This window comes from Colias philodice, chromosome 13, assembly GCF_061535455.1.
Source record: "Colias philodice isolate Cphi_HAF_F1 chromosome 13, ilColPhil1 Martin Lab GWU primary, whole genome shotgun sequence".
In the NCBI taxonomy this organism is placed as follows: domain Eukaryota; kingdom Metazoa; phylum Arthropoda; class Insecta; order Lepidoptera; family Pieridae; genus Colias; species Colias philodice.
This window is the reverse complement of record NC_143098.1, coordinates 3,111,014-3,134,508: the sequence shown is the minus strand read 5'-3', so window position 1 is coordinate 3,134,508 and position 23,495 is coordinate 3,111,014. Positions and strand designations below refer to the sequence as shown.

The window sequence follows — 23,495 nt, the reverse complement described above, 5'->3', positions numbered from 1 at the left end:
CATCATTTTCTTAATTATTTAGAAAAGCAAGTCTTTTTATAATATCAGTAGTTGTAAATCACATTGCTATATTTTTGACTATCAAAATTTCAAGAAGGCATATAAGTGATTTACCTGCACGGTCCATATAGAAATAGGAAAATATTTGAAGATAAATATTTTTCAAATCGATCTAATACCGACGCTTATTAAAAAGATATTATACAAAATTATAAATATAATTATTTATGCGAATACATAATATCGCCTGTCGGATCGAACGGATTATTAAAATAAATTAACATGCCTATAATTAGTAAGTCTAAATAAATAAGTACTTAACCTGAAGAAGTTTGATATAAATTATATCAATTTTAATAAAAGTATATTGTGAGTATATTGATGAAAGAAATTGATTTACCGTATTAAACTTAACGTGTTCCTGTACTTTACATATCCAAACTCAATTTAAGTATTATAACAACCTTTAAACTTTCAAATTCTAGCGTACCTGCTAAACAAACACTCATCCAAACTTAAATTAATTACTGTATTGAATATGAAAACAATCAAAACTTATTGTTATGAATTTGTTTTTTAAATATAATTTAAATTTAGATCAACTTATTAATAACAGCGCCATCTAGTTAAATTGTTTGAGATAAAGATAGAGCCACAGAGCCTTAGAGAGTCTGCACTTTTCAGCGCTTTTTACGCACGATTGAGATAGATGGTATTGCAGGTAACATTTTACAATAAGATAGTTTTTATTAAAGTTCCTAGTGAATGGCATTATTCCACTGAGGAGGTTCCTTTACATAGTCAAGTTCTGTACAGAATCGGAAATTTGAAAATGATGAAAGATTCTACATATTACGTTTTTTATTTTAATTACGATTACTATTCTACAAATTCATTCGATATTACATTAGAAAAGATCAAAAATTTGATTTGAACATAATTATTATTTTTTGACATTGTAGAGATTATCTGCAATTGCTACATTAACACGAAAGGTTATATGTATTGTTCAGGTATTTAATCAATCATCAATATTTGAATTGTGTTTATTAATCATTATGCCTCTACATATATCTAAATAATTTTGTAACTAAACATAGGCATATTCAATTCGGTCAATCTTTTGCCTAGTTTTCTTTTGTTTTTTTAAAGTGAAACTTTTATTACATCGTCTCAAACTTTTTGGTCTGTGTAGCGCATGTCGCGTGTATCGCGTGTCACGCGACATGCGCTACACAAAGCAGTGTTCGGAACCGTTCGAACAGTTTCACTTTTACCGTGGTTTCATAAAACCACACAACATTTTTTTTAATAATAATTACGGAGAACCTACTTTTATAGTAGATTCCTCACTTGCGACTCTATTATTTATCGTCATATTTAAATACAGACACGCATGAAACTCTTAGTAGAGTATTTATATGCCAAAAGTGCCTAAGCCTTAAAATAATGTTGGAATAGAACTGACTCAGTTTACGGCTAAGAACCACCACGAGGTTTTCAGATAATAAAAAAACTCATCGAAATTAGTCCATCCGTTTGAGAGCTTCCACCCTACTTACAGACACATACTCACACGTCAATCTTATCACCACATCCCCTCTTTTGGGGGATTCAAAATGCATCTCAAGCACAACAGTGTACAGTATAAACACTATAGGTACATATATGTAGTAGTCTGAAATTTAAATATTCGAAATTTTTTATTAATTTAATCATAAAACCCGATCAAATAAATACCATACTTTATACGTTCCAATTAAAAAAAAAATTCATCGAAGCTATAAACATCCATTCATTGATGTCAAAGCGATTTTATACAATAAAGCCGATAGAAAACTAGTTGGCTTACAAAAAGCTCTTTTTAATCAAAGATGGGTTTCATTTAAACGGACACGTGCCTTCATCCGGCACGCTGCGCTTATCCGTTCGTTATCTGATCATTTCTACCGTTTTAAATAAATGGCCAATTTCTATTTATAGAACACCATGCTAATATTTGTTGAAAACAAGTTACGTTACAACTTGCACAAATTCCGGACCAAATTCTGCGGGATTGTTTTGTTTTTTGAGTATTAATTAATAGAATTAAAAATAATGGAATAACAATTAAAGAATATAAATTTTCCCTCCGTTGCTTCCCTCAACAAAGTTATAGGTATTTGGGTAATACAATAAATTAGATTGTTTTACACTTTATTGTACTGTACCGGATTCTATCTATATTCTATCGGTCACAATAGAGTTGCGATAGATAATCAATGTTTGAGATGTTATAGGATAACATCTTGAACGCACTACATTAATATCGTAGATTCTTAACTATATAATTAAAAGCATTTAATAGCAAAATCAAATTGAAATATCTTCAGTGAACACATTTATTTAACAAATTGAAAATGTTTTAAAACTTGTATTATACTGGAAATATTGACTCTATATTCTCAATTCTCAACTATTGAAGCCAAGAATCTATCATGATAGTAAATTATAGCATTAAAATATATGGACCTACACATTAAAACGCTGTAAATTGTAATTATTTATTTTCTTATGATTCCTAATACTTCATTACCATTAGTGAAGAATGGAAAGTATTATTCAAGATTAAATATTTATGTAACATTATTTTTTGTTGTCGTATTGAATAAAAAGGGAAGGTAATAAAAAAGACATCGTAGGCTTAAAACCTTGCAGCTATATTAAAGTTACATTTAAAAATAGCATGTATACCTATAATTAGATCTGTGTTCATTAATAACAAAGACCCTTGAAAAGAATTCATTCAGAAAACTGGTAAGTACCTACTGAAAGTTTAAAGATAGACTTTAAAGAAAATTTAACATTTTCGACATTCAAGAGCTTCCATTAAAATAATTTTGAACAAATGCATTTCAGGCTTTCCATCCTATCAGTTTCAATAAATATTCAATAATATGCAAGCTATTATTGAACTCAGATCCTTAATGGAAGTCTTAGCTATGTATAATTAGCTTAAAGCGTAATGCTTTGTTGTAATTCAATTATTATTAGAATATGAGGATAATGTACCTATTCCATACTATAAAGAAGATGTAGGTAGTGTGTACCTACATCATATTCACAAAAATATACTGGTTTTAATGGGGTTTGTCAGAGTTAACTGTATTACTTAATTTCCTGATTACCTCGTCATTATTATATGCTAGTTAGATTAATAAAACTTTACCTTGTTCAATCGATTTTTCAATTTCACAAATTGGCTGTACCTAGCGTTTCTTAATTACCTTAATAATGTATTTTAGAGTCATATTATGCCATTATTCAAATAGAATGAGTTTAAAGGTACTCAAGCAGCATTTTCAAGCTTTTTAACAGACAAATTATACTATTTTAGCCACCACTAAGTACCATTAATCAGGTTTATAGTAATAAACCTGATTAATATTATGATATTAACGCTATTAACAAGACGCAATAGCCTTTTGCGATTATTACTTTAGTGCAGCGACAGTATTATGGAAAAGACTTAAAAATGGTAATATATACGTATTATATATGAATAAGGATTCATTGCTTAATATCTGTTTTCAATTTTAGATAGAAAGTTTATGGATTCGGTCGTATAAAAAAGTGTCCTTAAAAAGATGTTCTAGTATGTAAACTATACTAAAAGGTAAAAACATTTGAAGGCTCTACTGTCTCTTAATATTTGCCTACCTATGTCAAAACTACAATGCCATTAAATAAATTCATGGAGTTTCAGATGAACAGACAAAATATCCAATTTCGTGAAGGTCTAAACCTTCAGAGGAAAATGAGTTTATAAGTTTTATTACATCCCTTCTTACGTTTTATATTATTTATAGACATTTGTAACTTGAGACGACCGCTGATTGAACGATACGATCCTGTATGGCATTTGAGGAAACCAATATAATAGTTCTTATAGTAAGACCATATAAATTACGTAAAAACATTTTAAAGCATACACAGTGGAAACGTCAGCAAAATATTTTTTTTTGTATAAACTCACTATGCAAATAAAGAACGATTAGACTAGTTAATTCTTGAAATCTAAAAAATGAAAATTTACTTACCTTTTTAAGCTCGCAGTTTATTCTGGCTCAAACTATTTACGGCGAACGATATGGAATTAAAAAACTACACTCCGTAGAGTCGTAGTTAGCGAAGCAAGAAGAAGCTTGCTCGTTATCCTCTTACCTGTTGCATACAAGACGTAATAAATGCAAATTGCTTAAGAAAAATCTATTTTCGTTTTAATAATAATGTCCCTTGAAAGATATTTTCTCATTTCAGCTCAAGATCACTGGCGATGTATGCAGTTCACTTACAGTTTATACATTATTGCATATAAGACTAAATTGTATTTTATACCGATTTGCAAACCGGATTATATTGGTTTTACTATATGTACTGCAATTTTATTGAACTCCAGATTCACTTGCAAATGAAAGTACCTACTAGTTTCAAACGTAGTATTGTCGATTTACTATGATTATTTTTCCGACCCAAATATCGACCAATAGAATTGCACCATTCGACGTCACGTGGTACAACCTACATGGTATTATACTGATAATTTTTTGAAAATTTTCTCTGGTCGTTGACGTCAAACTGACAGGTTCAATTCAATTGTGAAATTATTGGCCGACATTTGGGACGGAAAAATAATCTCCCGAATACCACACGAGCTTCAAAATTATCTGGCATTTCCCTCAAGGTTCCCTGCAAACAAATAAAGTCGTCAAGTTTTTCAGGAAAAATCACTCGCGCTTCGCGCTCGTGATTTTTTAACCTTGACTAAAAACTTGACTCCTTCATTTGTTTGCAACGAACCTATCGGAAAATACCCGATAATTTTGAAGCTCTTGTGGTATTATAAGTGAATATTACTAGGTACGTGACTGATTTTTATTTAATCTTCTTATTGTTTTGTTTTAAAAACAAAATTTCAAAAATAAACTTCATAACTAAGCTTCATAACATCTGAAATAAAATATTTCTCTGTATTGTTCTCCAGATTTTTTTTTATAGCGGCGGACCGCTAACCTTAACCTTCATAACAGCTAATAAGTTGTATGTCATCGCATCCCTAAGTAACAAACACTCTGTCCATTATTGTTACGAAACCATCTAATAATTCAATAGGTGTCAAACGTAATTATAAAAAACTTTCCAATTACACATGAAGTAATTTTGGAAAACTACCAAAGGCAGGTTTAAAACATGTTATTATACCCTCTAATAACAGTTATTTGTTTAAATGCCGACTAATTGACGTCAACAGGTCTTACCTCAGGGATCAATTTAACTAAACTTATATTGCTTTCGCAGTCTATATAATTTGAAATTCGGTTACAATGTTCTAATATCGACCTTCGCGTCTAAATTACCTGAAATCCCAAGTGCGATGCCTTTGCTTTATTTATCGGGAGTCCTTCGGCTTAGACAGGTAATATAAAGGTTTAAAATTTAGAGTAATGTTATTTTGTAAGACTAGTTAGTCAAAATTACGGAACAATTTACATTCACTCAACTGATTGAAGCTTTTGTCTTGAAAAAATTAACAATACGATAAAGGTGTTCTCCCAATAAATATAAGTATTGAGATATTCAATAAGTGGAAATTGAATGTTTTTTTTTACGGGGGGTGATAAGATAAAAAAATTGTGTGAACGTAGGGGATTATCTAAAAAGGTATTACGACTACGGCTTATACCTTACGTTCACAAAGATATGAATAACTCCAAAATGCAGTTATGAAAAATTGTACAGGACACGATGAACCAATATCAACAACAAAAGTTATTTTAATATAAACGGAAGGAAGGGAAGAGGTAAATGGTACGTAGAAATACGTATTTCCGTATTATTCTTATGTAGAATTTATTAAAGACCTTTTAGAATTTTGTATTCTTAAAACATACTTACATATTTACCCAGTTAACTTATTTCACGAAAGACGTGCATAATTACATTTTCATAAATATTAATTATTGAATAAAAGGGAATATAAATTATATTTCATAGGAATGCGTATCATTAAATTCTTTAGGCAATGGTTGTATCCCTTCAATCCACACTTCAATCTATGTTGAATGTCGCAATATTCATTGTTACTCCATGCTTAATGAAGCCGATGACAAGCCGATATTCTGCCTTAATTTTTATATTTCGATATCTGTTCTAAGAAAATTTTATCAGTGATTATAAGATAATCTTATTTTACGGTACTTAAATCTTCTTTATCTTCATATTTGTATTATATTATCTCATAAAATTCTTGCTTCAACAAAGAGCTTTTAGTTTTTCATTAGTCAATTAAAATAAAAAAATATTCAAAGTATTCAAAGCATGCGAAGAAAATCCCCAAAAGCTTGACTTGAGATAAAGTAAGTAGACAGCGATAACTATGAAATGAATCGCGTGCCATTTTTACTCCGTGTTTAGAATGGTGTTTAGGGCTACAAGACTTTTAGGCAATATGGCTATTTATAGATAATATTGCACGACTCATAATTTTTCCTATAGTTAATATGTAGACATTAATTGAATATTTTCCACGGGATTTTTAAAACAGAATTAAACTTAAAGATCGTCCGGTGTTCATAAAGTTTATGTACAACTAGCTTCCGCCCACGACTTTGTACGTGCATCCCCGTTTTTCCCCGTTCCCGCAAGAATTTCGGGAAATCCTTTCTTAGCGGATGCCTACGTCCTAACATCTACCTGCATGCCAAATTTCAGCCCGATACGTCCAGTGGTTTGGGCTGTGCGTTGATAGATCACTATATCAGTCACCTTTGAGTTTTATATATATAGATAAGATTAATCCTTATAAATACAGTATAAAATGTTATTCATTTGTCTTATTACAACAATATTTGTACTCCAACATTATACAACATGTAAATTATCTCTCTAGCAAATAAACAAGCCTTATCAAACTATACGTAGAAAGTTCTTCCACATAATATTATTTCAATAAATTGAGATTATGATAGTATACACGCTGGAACAACAATTGTTGTAATTATTTCCAATAATCCACTACGCTCTATAATTTCTATATATCTATAAGTTCTAGTTGCTCTTAGCAACTTAACTTTATTGTCATACTTGTGTCTTACAAATCACCATACGAAAAAAGAAAATGAGCCTTCTTCTTTTGGTATACAGTTTGAAGAGATAAACAGATTGTGAAAGTCAAAAGAGAGCGCAAGAATAACTCTCTCAAACGATCACAAATATAGGTTTTATGATCACTTAATGTATGCTATAATTAAGCGTAATCAATGTTTCTTGTTCTATAAAAATGCATAGTACTAAATCAGAATATGTAAGTATAATATTATAATGTAGCAGGTGACTGTAATCGATAAACAAATGTAGTCACGATGATAAATTTATCTGGAAATGTGACAAGATAGCCCCTAATAATAATTTGGGATTTAGAGCGCTGGACATCGATTATGCTTATACAAACAGATTGCGATAAAAATGTGAATATAAGCGATATTATTGTTTCACTAATCTTTAAATCCCCGAGTATTGTAATGAGATATGTAATTTGAGGCAAACTTTGTTTTAAAAGTAATGAACTGAATGTATAGAATGCTCTGATTTTATGTATATCTCATAAAAGGTCAAGCGGAGAACGTATTAGAATTATATTATACTTAAGTAGGTATCATGATACTTACTAACATGAGCGCATATTTGAATGCACCTCATTTCGATCAAACGATCGCAAAGTCTGATGCCGTGGCCTAATCGCAGTTTTAATAAAACCTCGCTCTATACAATGATTAACTCTTGGCTTTTGTCTTTCCTTGACTTGATTCATTTAATAACACGCGCAAAGAATTTCGTCAACTTATGACAAAGTAATACTTGTAAAAGTGTGAAGTCACAGTTTTTAATGACAATATCTTACGCCCTACTTCCCACGTAAATAATATATAAGCGATTAAAACTTTACAAGTTGTGAATTATTTAAAATTACTTAACTTTTTAAAATTTGATGCTTTTTGAGCCTTCGATATTCCTAAATAAAAAGCATTACCTATCATAATATGTCATAATATGTGATGGCGAGTTACTGAATGGTTCTTCAGAAATCATTAGCCTCATTTCTTCTTTTTGTTAAGTATATATACTGAAATAAGCATATATATAACCTTTATCCACAAAGTATTTACCATCAATTCTATATGAAGATATATAATTGGATCCTTTGGCGCCAAACTGACAATAAATATTTACACTGACTTAATGCTGTACATCAAAACCGTCTAATGAATTAGTTATTTTTTATTATCCTGTTAACTTATTGAGAAAGAGGCCAATATATTTAATGCTTGAAGACTAAATAAATAGGTCTAGAGATATTTTTGTACGATAAATTTATTCAGACCGCCTCCTTGGTGCAGTGGTTATCGCGTGAGCGTAGTACCGAGTGTCTTGGATTCGATTCTCGGTGGAGACGAAAAAAATGCCTCGGCCAGACCGAGCCAGACCAGCACACAGAAGGCTCTGATCTCCTGCTTGTCCCTAAGGAAAATCAATCAGTGTAACAGGTGTATGCATAATGCATCATGGAGCACGATGAAAAAAATATTCTGTTAACTTAATTGTTTTAAATTATAATATTAAGAACTTATTAAGAACATAACTGCATACAATTTAATATTATGAACAGAAAATTGAGTAACAAACGAGACTTTGTGAGTGACGATAATTAAAAAACTATTAAATTTAACAAAGTTTTCGTTATACAATCGAAAATCTATTAAAATACGAAAGCCTTGTCAATTTCGAAGTAAAATTTAATACCAACAGTTACACCCAGCCACCGCAATAATTTATAATGGATACTTGAGTGCTTTTAAAGGGTAGCGATAAAACAACACATAGGAACCTATACTCAAGAACATGTGTAGTGCGATGATGTGATTCATGTAGTGTTTTATACCTGGAAAATGGTATTTTTTTTTAAACATATAAGAACGTTAGATAAAGCTAAAAGAACAATAAAATAATAGACATATGACTATTTTTAAAATGGATATTTCTAAAAAAATGTCCTTTTTATCTTATTGTTTTTTGCAGGATTCAAAATATGGTTATTCCACTTTTATATGGTATTCTGACTGCTTTGCGACGGTTTTGTTTTAAACGTTTTCGCCGCGTAGCAGCTTTTAATGGTTTGTATAAAACGAAATATTGTATGCAAATGTTTGTAGCGGTCTTTTACTCGTGACCATGCGGGAAGATCATAATTTTTGTGGTTTTATTTCAGTAAAAACACAGAACACGTTTACGTTGACTTGTATTTTTATAGAATATTTTTTTCTAAAATCACTCCAATTCGCCATTATCAAGATCCAACCCATACTTTATTTAAGACAGTATGTTGGTGATATTTAATAATTAGTTATTTTTTCATATAAAACGAAAGTCGGCTCATCTACGTATATTTATTTTAACGCACTGTATTTTATACATTATGCATTTTTTTACCAACGCGAAGAATAGTTTGATTAACCGGTTTGGCTTTCAGCGCTTAAAAATCATATACCTGCGTAAAACAATTCTCTATTTAAAAATAAATTATTTAGCTATTCAAGCAAAGATTAAAGACTGAAATGTCTTCCAAATAGCCATTCCGAATTAATCTGCCATTTCCTACCTTTCACGGATGTTATAATAAAGGAAATTCAAGGCTCTTTAGAATATTCGTCATAAAAGCACCATGTTGCTATTAATTTTACAATTATATCCTAAGATGTAATCATTATTGCGAAGTAGGTACATATATTAGCAATCTACTGGGTGTTGTTAGGTGTGATTGAGTCCATAATAATCCACTTTCATATTTACGACTTGTAAAAACGATTTCCACATAAGTAAAGCTTTCAGCGGGCGGTCAGAAGTGTGATACGCGCTTGTTTTTATATGATATCTTTAGTGAACTTAAAATCGATTAATATACTGTGTAAAATATTGAGAAAAACCAGGATCTTCATGGACATCTAAAAATTTATGTTTTTAAATAAGTTTTTTTTACACTTGTGCTAAATAATCTATCAAAAGCTTTTTATATTTAATAAAGCATAGAAATGATACGTCATAGTATTAGGTACGATGTTCCAACATCGATATATTAACAGAATACCGGGAAAATATCTGGTAAACGTTTGTCTGCGTGTGAAACCGCGGTCAGTGGAAGTTATTACGTACCTTCAATCAAATTCAATCTGAAATTGACGCCGCAAGAATTCGAATATGAAATATTTTCGACCTCAGCCTATTTGTTTGTAATGTAGAACTAACTTCAATAGTAACCAGGCAGAACTATTTATTATAACAATATAATTTTCTGAGATATATTTCCTTCTGTTCTATTTTTTTTTAATTAAATGAAATCACTTGTGTAGGTATATCTCATTCTATTATTGTTATATTATAGAAAAAGAGACTAGACTACATATTGCCTATAATTCTGCAAAACTCGATTAAAACAAAGTTTTTCGCTACTCCCAGGAATACAGGTGCGTTGTATTAGAGTGTCACTTATTTAGAAATAATAAGATTTCTTACGCAGGTTTATCTACATTTAACATTCCCGTTATTTTTCTGTAAGCAATATGTAGTAGGTATTTTTATCGTAATACGGGTGACTAAATATATAACTGGTTCTGGTTTCTATCCTGCAATCTCAAAATCTTTCCTTAGTCAATTTGTCTGGCGAAGTCAATTGATGGCGATATAGTTTGGACATAAAATAGATTAACAGTTCAATTTCTTAAAAATATAATGATCTGTTTTTCTTGAAACGTTTTTCTTTTTATTTTCCAAGTTAAAGTCGAATTGTTTATAAATTGGTTTGACTTCTTAATTATAAAGAATAAGAATTGAGCTGATCAATATAATAAAAAAAAAAGAAATAAACAGTTATGGAAGTAGGTATTGTGCTCAGAAAACTTAAGTAAATTTTGAGCTTGTTTACCATTAAATCGTTGAACACAAAATGAAACTTCGAAGTTGCTACTTAATGTTTTATGCCGGTTTGTTCGTATCGTTTATTTTGTGAGGTTTGACGAGGTCCCAATTTTTTCAAACAAAATTGTTTTCAAATCATCTACATTTTCATACACATTCAAATGTGATTTTTAACACAGCATTACCGTTCGCGCAATTATATAAAAACCTTTGTAATGTTAAAATAACACGAATAAATTAATATTATTCTCAAAACATTTATTGAAATTCTATTGTTATTTTATACCTACATCGGCACGTGCACAATCTTTGTGAGTAATAACAACTAAATAATACTTTGGTTATACTGTGGGTAGGTACTATAGCGTCAAAAAATATAGCAGTTAAAGAGTCTCGGAATAACAGAAATATTTTGGAAAATCCTAAACTGAAACTCAAATAGCAACATAAACTCAGGCTGGAAGGTAGCAAAAGGATCATATTATTTTACGTTATGAGTACCTAATTCGACAATATTTATAAATGGTGATCTTCTGGTGATACGTTTTAATATTCGTTCTTTGATCGCTACACCTATCAAATATAAGTATGAATGTAATATTCTTATAGAAAATGCATACTAAAAAAAGTGGTAACTTCTTTCATAACTGAAGATGAACTCTCCTACACGTGTAATATCTGATATAATTCATGTTCGTATGTTACAGCTAAAATCCATTTTCCGTAACAACGCGTTTTCCCTAAGCACTAGTTGTAACAAAGGCATTTCGTTCCAACTAATTCTAACTAGATTTAACGGTTACATATTCAACTAAATCTCAACTACCTGAAGATGAAGGTTTAAGGTTCAAAGAAATTGAATATGAAAATATGTATTTATGTTTGAAATTTTAAGTTTACTAATAATTCTCGACAGCCTGCTTTTCTCTTCATAATGAATTCAAAAATTTTGCAACTAGATTTCGATACAAGAACTATATCATGTACCTAAAATACAGAAACATTTTGGGTTCGGTTACTTTTATATGCCTTTATTTATATTATTACCTAACTAGCTGCCCTAGGAGTAGTCTGAGGGAAAAATGCTGAATTGGTCGAGTTCTTGAGTTTAATGCTTAACATTTAATTTGGCGATTCATTTTTATTATATAAGATGAACATATTATTTGGCATTTTCATTTGCATAAAGATTAAAGGCTCTATCACCTGTGCTAGATCCAGCTTATTAAAAACATACATGACCCTATTTTTTTTACCCTCTATTTTTTTTAACCGAACTTCATATAATGTCGAAATTAGTATTACAATGGAACGTATGATTCATTAATATGCCAAAAGGGCTATAACTCATCAGTATTCCTGGTTCAAACATGTTGAAACTAATGTTTTGCATAATGCTTTATATACAGATCTTACGTTAAATATTTAGCTGAACGTTACGTTATTTCACTGTTCATAAAGCCTATTTATTAACTTGAGGTAATTCAATTTCAAGTGATAAAAGTTACATGAAGTTTTGATTCAAAAATTCTTATCTTTAACTCACACTTTGTTGTCGTTTTCTGATTAATAACAAGTAGTAGAACGTTTTTGTTTATTGAACAAATCTTTTTGTAAATACAAAAATAAATGTTTTAGGAATTGAATTAGTATCCGCTTACAATTTGCTACTATTATTATAAATCAATATACAAAAAGCTATTAATAAATTTAATTATGACGCCAATAAAATTTTCCATACTAATTTCAACTCGTTCAAATGCCCAAAAGAACATATTACATGTACACGTACATTCCAATTGAAATTCTACTCAATTAGAAGTGCACTTAGGTGTACCGAAGGTCGCTTAGCTCAGGGGATACCGTGACATTATTTTAATTGCTACAACCTCCCATACATAATTTATAAACCTTAAGCTTTGTACTGTGGGTATGATGAATATAACCTGTTGAATAGTTACAATTTCAACACATCATATGTAAAAGATATTGTCTTTTATGCATTACCACGTTTTTAGAATAAGCGCAATGAGTTTACTATTACGATGGGAAAATTTTACCAAAACCTAATATTAAACCTTTGCGTATTCTAAAGTGACATTAAATAAAAGCACTTTAATAAAAGTTAAGTGTACAGCATCATATGCATGATAAAATTCCATTCAAACACTTTCACTTTAAAATTGTGTTTTAAACTTAAAATGAAAATTCATTACAAACAGTGCATAAAATCAGAGCTTCCTACGGTTTAATTAGCTTGTAACTGTGCGTGCGTGCGGCGTAGCGCTGTGCTACGAGCATCACCTACGCCCGCGTAGCCTATATAACCGCGCCGATCACACTTAACCTCTCATTTGCTTTCATAAACCATCTACGAACCGGCAGGCGGAAGGCTTCGTAGCGCGCTCAAACTTTCTTGCGTTCGACTTAAAGGTACGTGATATATATTTGAGTTAAAAATGCTTTAAAATATTTCAGATTTCTGTCCGTTTGTACCTAAATATTTATTTTGTTTGGTTGCTCTTTCTACCATAAATTAAATCTGTAAATTTTTACAATTAATATTATGTAAAATAGCCGGATTTTGAAAAGTAAGCGTTGTTTTTTAGGATATACTTAATCACCTGAAAATAAGCGATTTTTTATACTTGCAGAATTTTCTTTTGAATATAAACTGTACTGTACCTATATAATTTAAATAAAATATTATTTATTTTTATTTATAAAATGAAATGCAAATGAAACAAAGCAGAAAATTATTTAATAATATGTGCAATTCATTTTCTAATTACGAATATGATTCCGTTTTGCTTCACGTTAAAAAACATTTTTATTTGCAAATTGATGTTAATGTTACCTTTAAAATGAAATTTCGAAATGTTTATTACCAATATTCATAAAGCAATAAAGCAAGCGATAAACCATTAAATTACCATCTTGCATTTTTTTACATAAAACATTTTACTGTTTAAAGTCTTTAAGATATCTCATAGACTATAATTTATAAATTGTCAAATTGTTTTTTTATTATGCATATCTTTCTTTCTAAAATTATATTATAGACACATTTAACCTAAAATCTTAAGAAAAGAGAACGAGGATTTTATAAACTGTATATAACTGTTTAAAAATATTGTTTAGTAAACTGCTTGATATTTTATTATTGCTCGGTAATTGCATTTGCATTTTAAAAAGTTGCCGTTGCAGTAATAAATCGCGTTATTCAGATGCTCCTATGTCTGATTTTTTTTCCTCGTGATATCAGTTTGTGTTATTATATTTGACAAACCAAACCATTGGCTGATAAACACACGTGCATATATAATAAAAAAGCTTAAAAAGCTTAGTATGGAATCAGATCAGATCAGATCGTGCCGTGTCTGAAATATTTGCTTATTATTTTATATAATAATTGCTTAAATTAAATTTGATTTCGAACAAACATTTCACAGACCTCTACGTAATTCCTTTTAGAGAGCTATGTACATTTTTTTCTGATTCCTTTCTCTACTCCTCCTTACTCCTTACATTTGAATATCATTAATATTAACATTCTGATCTGAATATTATATTAAAACTAGCGGCCCGCCCCGGCTTCGCCCGTGGTACATATGAAAAATAGATGTTGGCCGATTCTCAGACTTACCCGATATGCACAGAAAATTTCATGAGAATCGGTCCACCCGTTTCGGAGGAGTATGCAGACTAACATTGTGACACGAGAATTTTATATATAAGATAATCTTTTTTTTATAAGTATAATAATAAATATTTTCCTCAAAAAATCTTATAAGTAAATTATGAGATTTTTTTGTGGCTTGAACAATAAACTTTGGTTTAATATTACTGAAGGGCTCAATTTATTATACTGGTATTTTTCATTGTTCACTTTCTTTGTATTGCCGCTTTCTATTGTCTTATTTAATTAATAGAAGACGCTGCACATGCAAAAAAAACTTCATTTTTTCCGCGTTCAAAAAGCGAATCTATATTAAACTAGCGGTCCGCCCCGGCTTCGCCCGTGGTACATGTTTACGTTTTCTCTACATAAGAACCATCCTCGTACTTCAAGGAATATAATACAAAAAGAATTATCGAAATCGGTTCAGCCGTTCTCGAGTTATGCGCTTACCAACACATTTTGCGATTCATTTTTATATATAAAGATTCCAATTTCAATAAATCACTCCAACAAAAACATTCCAGTTACACAATGCTTCTCATAGTATATTAGTCATAGTACGTAAATCTTTCCAAATTTTCAAAATTGGTCGATTAAAAAATCTTGTCTTTTATAAAACGGTGATATATTATTAGATCATTCAACAATTTTAATTTAATAAGCAATTTTAATTTAATTTATACAATTAATTTAAATTTTAAATAAAACTTTGTTCTCTGATATGTTTTATTCGTTATCTTATACTTATTAGGATCAATTATTTTAAAATTAAATCATTTTTTGTCTGAAGAACGTTTTATTAATCTATTAAAATTAGTAGAACATGAACCTTAACCTTTACATAGGTTTCATGTTATCAAAAATTGATACAAGATTGCTCCTTCATTTTTTAAACTGCCTTTTAATCACATTTCTGAAACGTGTTTACAGCTTGCCATGGTTTCCGATGAAAATTAGTGTCTACCCACATCAATTTTCATTAAAACTGAACTAACGCTGTGGCTAAAAATTCGTTAAAACGTAGGAGTTTACTTAACAACGTTCTAATAGTATTCCGTGGCAAATCCCAGGAAAAACATCCTTCGTATATACCAGAATAAGCTTTGCAATTTATATTTTCGAATTGAAATCGAAATGTAGGTATACGTTTCGGTTTTCGGCTGGAATACATATTGCAATGCAATAAAATTTATACAAAATTTTATTTGACTCACTCTAACAGTATCGTTTGTTGTTAGATTTTATTCCTCAATGATTTCTATCGATAGAAAATAGCTTTGTTGAGATTAAATGCGTTCCTGGTGAATATGTACGTTTTGAATACCTACTTTATCCTACACACAAAATATTAGGGCTTTATCGAATTCTACGTTTTTTGGAATTAAATGACGATATTAATCAGAATTTAAAACTTACTATATAATTTGAACGTTTCGAACCGAAGCTTTTGAAATTGTATTTAAATAATTACAGACATCTATCGAAAGCCGGACCATTTACATAACAGTGACACTCAAATATTTTAGTTTCGATAATTTATAGTGACTCTCCATGCATTTTTGTTTGTATCCATTCTGAAAAGACTTATCTAATTTATCGAATTAAGTTTTCATAAGGCGTAATATTAACTGTACTCGTAGATACCCATTAACTAACCAAGAACACTATCGATTTACATTTGCATGTACACATGCCTCTGCCACGTCCACAATTTTATCAATCAGTTAATTTAATCATTAAAGCCTTGTACTCCGTAAAGTCTACAGTTTTCTGAATCAATACATCCTAATCTATTGGTTATCTTAACACATCAAGAACACTATCAATTTACATTTGCCTCTGCCACGTCCACAATTATCATAGAGTTCATTTAATGAATAGAGCTTTGTTCTCCGTAAAGTCTACATTTTTCTGAGCAATACAACCTAATCTATTGGTTATCTAAAAGCTGATGAAAGTAACTGTTTATCGGTAGAGTCGTTAATATCGCGGATGCAATTAGCGATGTGTGCGCAATCAACATGATTGCAAATGCTTTTGCTCATTTCCACAACTTGTCATAAATAAGTTTATGTCTTAATTCTAGTATGCATCCGTTTTAAAGGCACGGCTTATTGGGGTATGATGACTAGTTATTACTACTAATATATTCTCTTGCGGGCATTATTTAATTATTTTTTTGTGCGCTAAGTTAGCAGCGATTGTGATATGGATAGTATCACCACTTTGACTGCAATTTATCTACTTCCAATATATTTTATACAAACAAGGTCTACTTTACTTCTCGGTAAAACCATTAAGACACAAGCGGAAATCCATTGTTAATCCGAAAAACCTCGTTAAAGATACTAAAGCCCTATATACATTAACTAAAGGATACAACAGTAAAACAAACAAAGTAATTTGTCTGGAAATGCTCCACAAGGAGTACACAGGCCTATGTTTAATCTCGTGTGACCGGTAGCCATCAGTATTTGCTCAAATAACAAGGCAAAGAGTTTGGTTTCATGAGAAACTCACTAGTCATTTTGCACTCGCAATTGAATCAGGCGCAAATAGCAAACCACATTTCCATTAAATCATAAAAATTACTTTTACGTTGTAAAGTTCAATAGAAAATAGTTATAATTCGTCTGAATTGTGTTATAAAGTACCTACCTAGACGAAATTCAGTCATATTACCTTTTAAAAATCAATCATCTAGTAATCGCAAATAGAATTAAAAAAAAATCCGTCGAAGTAAATAAAAAATACTAAATAAAACTTTAAGAAAATAAAAATAAATACATTAGAATTACCAATATCAGAACATGTAATAAAACTGAAGAAAAATATGTCACACAACATTATAAGTACTTCACACGTATTTTTTAGCATATTAAACTAGGTATAGAAAAGTTTTATGAATAAATATTATTTAAGCTGGAAAAGGCCCACAAGCGAAAGTTTGCTAGTGGTTCTAACATAAAAAAACTAATATTTTACAGCACTTCAAGCGGATAGAAACTTTGCTAATATTAAGTTCTAGTGGCTTAGATACTTCATGCATGCAAAAATCCATGAAGCATGGCGTATGAAAAACAAATTTATAATATAGTTATGGAACTTATAAGGCATTTTTTACGGCATTTTTTTTCTATATAAGGTAATTAGATTTTTGAAATCGTAATTACATTAAAGATTTTTTATTACTATTAATTATTTTAATTTAACATAAATAAACGTTCAAAAAAGAACATACCTTTTTCATATCGAAATGAAATTATTATTGATAAATCTAAAATTAGGCGCAAAAGAACTTTTTCACTTCGTTTCGATACAAAAGTACATTACTTGGTGTATCGCACTCTCGAACAATCCAATACTACGATCAAAGTATACCTAAAATTATACCAAAGTAAAAAGGGAAGTTATCCTATTTGCATATATATTTTCAAAAATCGTTTTATTTGAAAAGACGTGGTACGTAATATATTCGATTAAACGTTCAATCCTGAACCGGGAAAAATGCGGGGCGTCTTAAAATCTCGTTAGAATATGGCAGTTTAAAGACACCTTGTAAGTACAATATGCGCATTCAATTAGGGCTGCCATCAATAAGATTTTTCAAAACCCATTCAAACGTAATAATTTTATTTTACTTTACTTTTTTCAGAAGCGAAACGAGATCTTTTTAATAATTTGAATTTAAAGTAAAGAATCACAAACGTAATTGTACATAGCTACGGAGAATTAATTAAAATTTAAATTCGCGACAGCCCTATTGATACAACTTGATAGACATTTAACTAGCAAGGCTGAAGATATTACTCCAGAAGCTTCATTTGTTCGGCATGAACGCGCTTGCATATTAAGTGACGTTGGCTTTAATTGACTACAACTTTATAGATGCAGTTACCTCCAGCAACAGGAATGGAACTAAATACGCTCTTAATTAAATCTGCGTGCGCTTATAGATTTAACATAAAATAAATATGCTATAACTTTATCAGGAAAATCTGCAGCTTAACGATGCGCTTATAATCTGATAATGGATAATTAATTTTAAATTTTTTTAGTAAACAACTTTTCGATATGTTGTCGGAGATTGCTACGGGCTACGCATGCTGCTACGTGCGTAGACGATCCAGAATTAAACGCTTTTAATATTTTCTGTTTTCGATAGCATTTAATATATAGTTTACAAAATGATTTAATATTTATATAAATAGTTGGTAACGTTATATGGCCTTCTATATGAAAACGGATTATCTACCAGTAATATTTTGTATATTCAATTATTTGTCAAGGAGGTTGGGAGACCTTTGGGTTCTCGGGTCATTTTGTTGTTGCGACGGTCTCCTCTGGGATTATTGAAGGACATTATCATTTTCTCGTCTTCCTTTCGGGAAAGCTTATTTGATATTATTTGTTAAATTTTCACAAAAAAAATAAGTAAGTAATATTTTCTTGCCGTTTCGCACATTTGTGTTATTTTTAAGTGAGAAAGGAAGTCATAAATAAATGAAGAAAGGGATATCATTTTTTTAATTGTATTTTATTCATTTGTATTCATAATTTTACATGCTCGAGTTATGGTAGTTTCTTTTAATCTATGTTAATATATTGCATATGTTTTCCAGTATTTTAGCATAAGTTAAACGAATGAAGCAGGCCAATTGATATAAAAGATAGCCTGTTTTATATGCAAGCTGTGCTTCTGGCTTGCGGCCGGCTTGTTCATTCGTTGCGACGTAATAACATTGCGAATGTAAAGCAAAATATTCCTAGAAATATGACAATACAAGAATGCGACTTAATTTATCCATTTTTCTAAGTTGTGTAGGAATTTTAATATCAATCCTAAATTTAGCCATACAACAGTATAAAGTATTTTAATATAAATGGACGGTTAATTTAACATACTAGGCAATCATCACGAATCGTTAAATTAATTATTTAAGTAGATATATAAAAAAATAAGTAATGTGTTTTCTTACGATATAATACATAAGTGTATTGAAATAATATTAAATGGATTTCAACTTAGTAATATGTTCTCGTTATCGAGGATAATTGTTTTTTTCATCTTTCTTTATTTAATATTCTATTTCAAAACTTTTTCTCACCCTACCTCCGCCTGGTAATCCTATATTTTATTTTTTATTCAATAATTATTATCTTATTGTAAGCGTAGATAAACAAAAATTGAACCAACAATCATTTTAATCCGTTAAGCTGTTCTTGAGACTACGTGATGTAACACGTTAATTCAATTCTATTGAATTTACATAAAGGTCTGATCTTAATCTCTATTTTAATTTTACGCAGAGAAAATATTCATGACGAAATTTTCGAAAATCGTAGATTTATTAGGGTATACAGATTATTTGTTTGTTACATCGTATCATTTTTATGTAGTATCAATCCTCAGTTAATTTACGTAAATATAAATATAATCAGTACAATTGTCAACAATTTAACAATACCCATTCTATATCTTACATTTTTAAGCTCTAATAATTCGCATAAAAAGTTCGTCATTAAGGGGATGGAGGAATGCATGCTCTAACAATTCATAAAGGTTCCATCTTGACATGTTTAAATTGAGGCTAATATTAACTGAGACAAATTTCGACCACTTTGAATACACCCATAGGCAAAAAGTTCTACATATAAGTACTTTTCCAATTCTATTTAAAACCTTAAACAATAAATTCTCATACAATCTTTAAAACTTTCCCATTTTTAATATAAATCAGATCTTTAAAACTTTCCCATTTTTAATATAAATGTGTTCAATTCCCGTGTTATATAATAATTACATGAATTTATAACGAAACTTTACAAAACCTTATTAATATTTTATATTACCTGCACATGACACTATAAAAGAGCTTCATTAATATGAAACGCTCGCCAGATTGTGCAGATACCTACCAATTAACAATCAATTTGCATTGTATAACATAATACTAAGCCATTTTTTTACCTCTGTTACTGAATATATTTTATGATCAATATACATAGTTTCGTTCATGAATTTCAAACTATTAATTTGGATTTTTTTCTATTAATTATGTGTCTTGATTAAATATCGAATTGAAACAATCGTCAAAACGTAATATTTTATTTGGAATTGAATTTTGATAGTTTAGTAATTTCCAGGTATTTCAAAATGAACTTTTTCACATCGTACAGCAATATTGCGTTAGTGATGGGCTCGCTGACTTTCTTCCTTATGACATCACTAGTGTTCGCAGCACCAATGGTAAGAAGCAAAATATAATTTATTCATTTAATAAATTCGTACCATTATGATAAAGTGTTTTCTTTTTAGTTATTCTATAGATATTGAAACAAAAATTGGTTTAAAACTCCACATAATATATGCTCTACATCAATCTGTCTATCTTTATTAAATATTGGACTAAACTTAGGAACGACTGAATCGACTTGACTTGTTGTATTGGACATGTAGGTTCCTTTTTGTTAGGAATTCTCAGATGGAACAGGATCTACGCAGCAAGAACGTCATCATATCGACTCCCACGCGAAGGGTCTCGAAAATAACTATAGTTTATTAATATATAGATAACTCTGTACTCAAATTGTGTAAGACGCATAGAAATGTATGATTTTATTGCCAAATAGAATACTGAAGATGAGCAGGTGGAAAACGCTCTGTTAAGTAGACCAGATGTGATGGACAACGATATAACATGGAATGCTCTCAACTCTGCTGCACTTCGCAAGATGCTGCTGCAAATGGACGCTGAAGACAGGTAACATTATATCACACAAGTTTTAATATAAGTCCAAATATTTATTTGTATGTTTGCTGTCTTATTTTGCATAACTATTGAGCCAGTTTATAATTCGCTAAAAATTGCCTACTATCCAAGCTCTAGCTCTACAGGAAGCTAATGAAATTGAATTGAGTATCATTATGTTACTAACATTTTAATAATCAAAATATTCATGATTAAATAATAATTAAATAAAAAATAATAATTTAGGTTAATATTCCAATTATGAAAACAGATTATTGACAAAGTTTATAACAAAACAGCTTAGAATTATCCTTAACTTAGAATTTGACCTTAACTAACGATTTAAAAATCTCGCTAGAAAGGTTTAATGTTTCAAAGTTACAATATTGTAATATCAGTTTCTTCCTTCATAGAATGGTAAATAATTTTTAAACGGTATAGAATATCACTTTATGTAAATAGCGAAGAATCGACTTAGAAGTTTGTTTAAAATCTTATCAACTTAAATAAATATACTGAGCTTGAAAGCTTTCAAAGAAACAAATACACGGATACAGGTGAACTTTACAAGTGGTATTATGTACACAAATGTTACGTATTATTGTAACTTAAATACTTTTATTCTTCATGCTGAAAATACTTTAATAGTATGTAAAGTACAAAGTGTTTTTTATATATAAATATGACATAATTTATAAAATTTTAAACTTCGTTCTTTTGTTTTCAATAGATTTGGAATCAATCGTGAGAGTCGATCATGGCCAAAACAGTCCCGTGGTTGGGGTGCCCGGAGTCTCGAGGGGCAAATCGCCCGCCCATGGCGCGCCGACAAACGCCAGGCCCGCTTCAGGCAATGCTACTTCAATCCCATCTCCTGCTTCCGGAAATAAACGCACAGCTACACGGCCTGTTTTCTTGATGACCATTGCCAACACGTCAAATAATCTAGTTAATTTAATTTACGACTATACAATGTAAATAAGCATTTTGCTGGAGTTAACGAAACAATAGTAGTGGTATTTTTGTATGGTTAGGTAATTCAAAACATGTAAGCTATATTTTCGTTCAGTGACTAAAATGTAATTGGATCTCATGGCACTTAGATGTATTTTCTCGGTTACTCGTATTTTATTGTAACACACGCAGTAAAAACAGTCACGTATCTACTTAATACGGGCGTATCCTTTTTTTCCTGTGAGATCGAGTCCTCAACACATTGTAAAAACGTAAAAGCCCCAAATTGACACGACTTTATTTCAGCAATACCATTATAAGATCTTCTTAGTTATATAGTTTTCTTGGCATTGAGACCAATAATTGAATTAACACTTAGAATAAGTGCATTTAAGTACCAAGTTAGACTAAACAGAAGCCGTTTTGAAATTTTGACCAAGGTCTCAAAGAATAAATTTTACTTATGAGAAAAAATAGTTATTTTGAAAAATATTATCTTTCTTCGTGTATCTAACTACCTAAGTTTACTTTAGGCTGAAATAGTATTTTATTAAGTAGCTCGCAGTTATAATTACCAAATAAAAGTTGTTGTCTGTATTGTTTGTTTCCATTCGTTACCCAATATTTCTTACTGAAGAATTAGAGTTATAATGTTTGAGATAACTTCTCTATATTTCTTAAAAAATACTAGTTTTGTAATGTATGTTGGACTTGAAATAAATTAAACTTAAAAAATGTTGTTTCATTCATTAGTTATTCTGTTGTTTAACTTAATAGGTGCGATAGATGCGATATTTATTGATGAGTAGATTGGATTATTCTATTACTTTCGTCAATATCGGTGTTTTCCAAATTAACTAAATAACATAACATGGTAATAAATAAAATGAAAAATATTTTATGAATATTGCACACTCTTAAATTTTTAATTGGTATCATACTATTTTGAGATACCTGTACCTACAACTCATGTTTAATGTAGACATTAAACATATACATCTACAGCATAATATTAGCACAGAATACATCTTAATTAGAAGTACCTACTAACGAACGTCTAACGCTGTTTAGAAGAAATTATGGATTGCGGAATAAGAAAC

General features: G+C 30.1%; 2 protein-coding genes across 2 annotated transcripts in view; one reads left to right on the top strand and one right to left on the bottom strand.

Moving 5' to 3' along the window:
• Positions 1-23,495, bottom strand: part of LOC149483256 (acetyl-coenzyme A transporter 1) — a 130,893-nt gene that overhangs the window by 14,449 nt on the left and 92,949 nt on the right. The window lies entirely within an intron of this gene.
• AstC (Allatostatin C) lies at positions 13,372-23,025 on the top strand. Its single transcript, XM_089702932.1, has 4 exons — positions 13,372-13,440; positions 20,837-20,939; positions 21,323-21,453; positions 22,172-23,025. Exons 2-4 carry the CDS (start codon positions 20,847-20,849, stop codon positions 22,329-22,331), a joined length of 384 nt encoding a protein of 127 aa, XP_089559058.1. The 5' UTR covers positions 13,372-13,440; positions 20,837-20,846; the 3' UTR covers positions 22,332-23,025.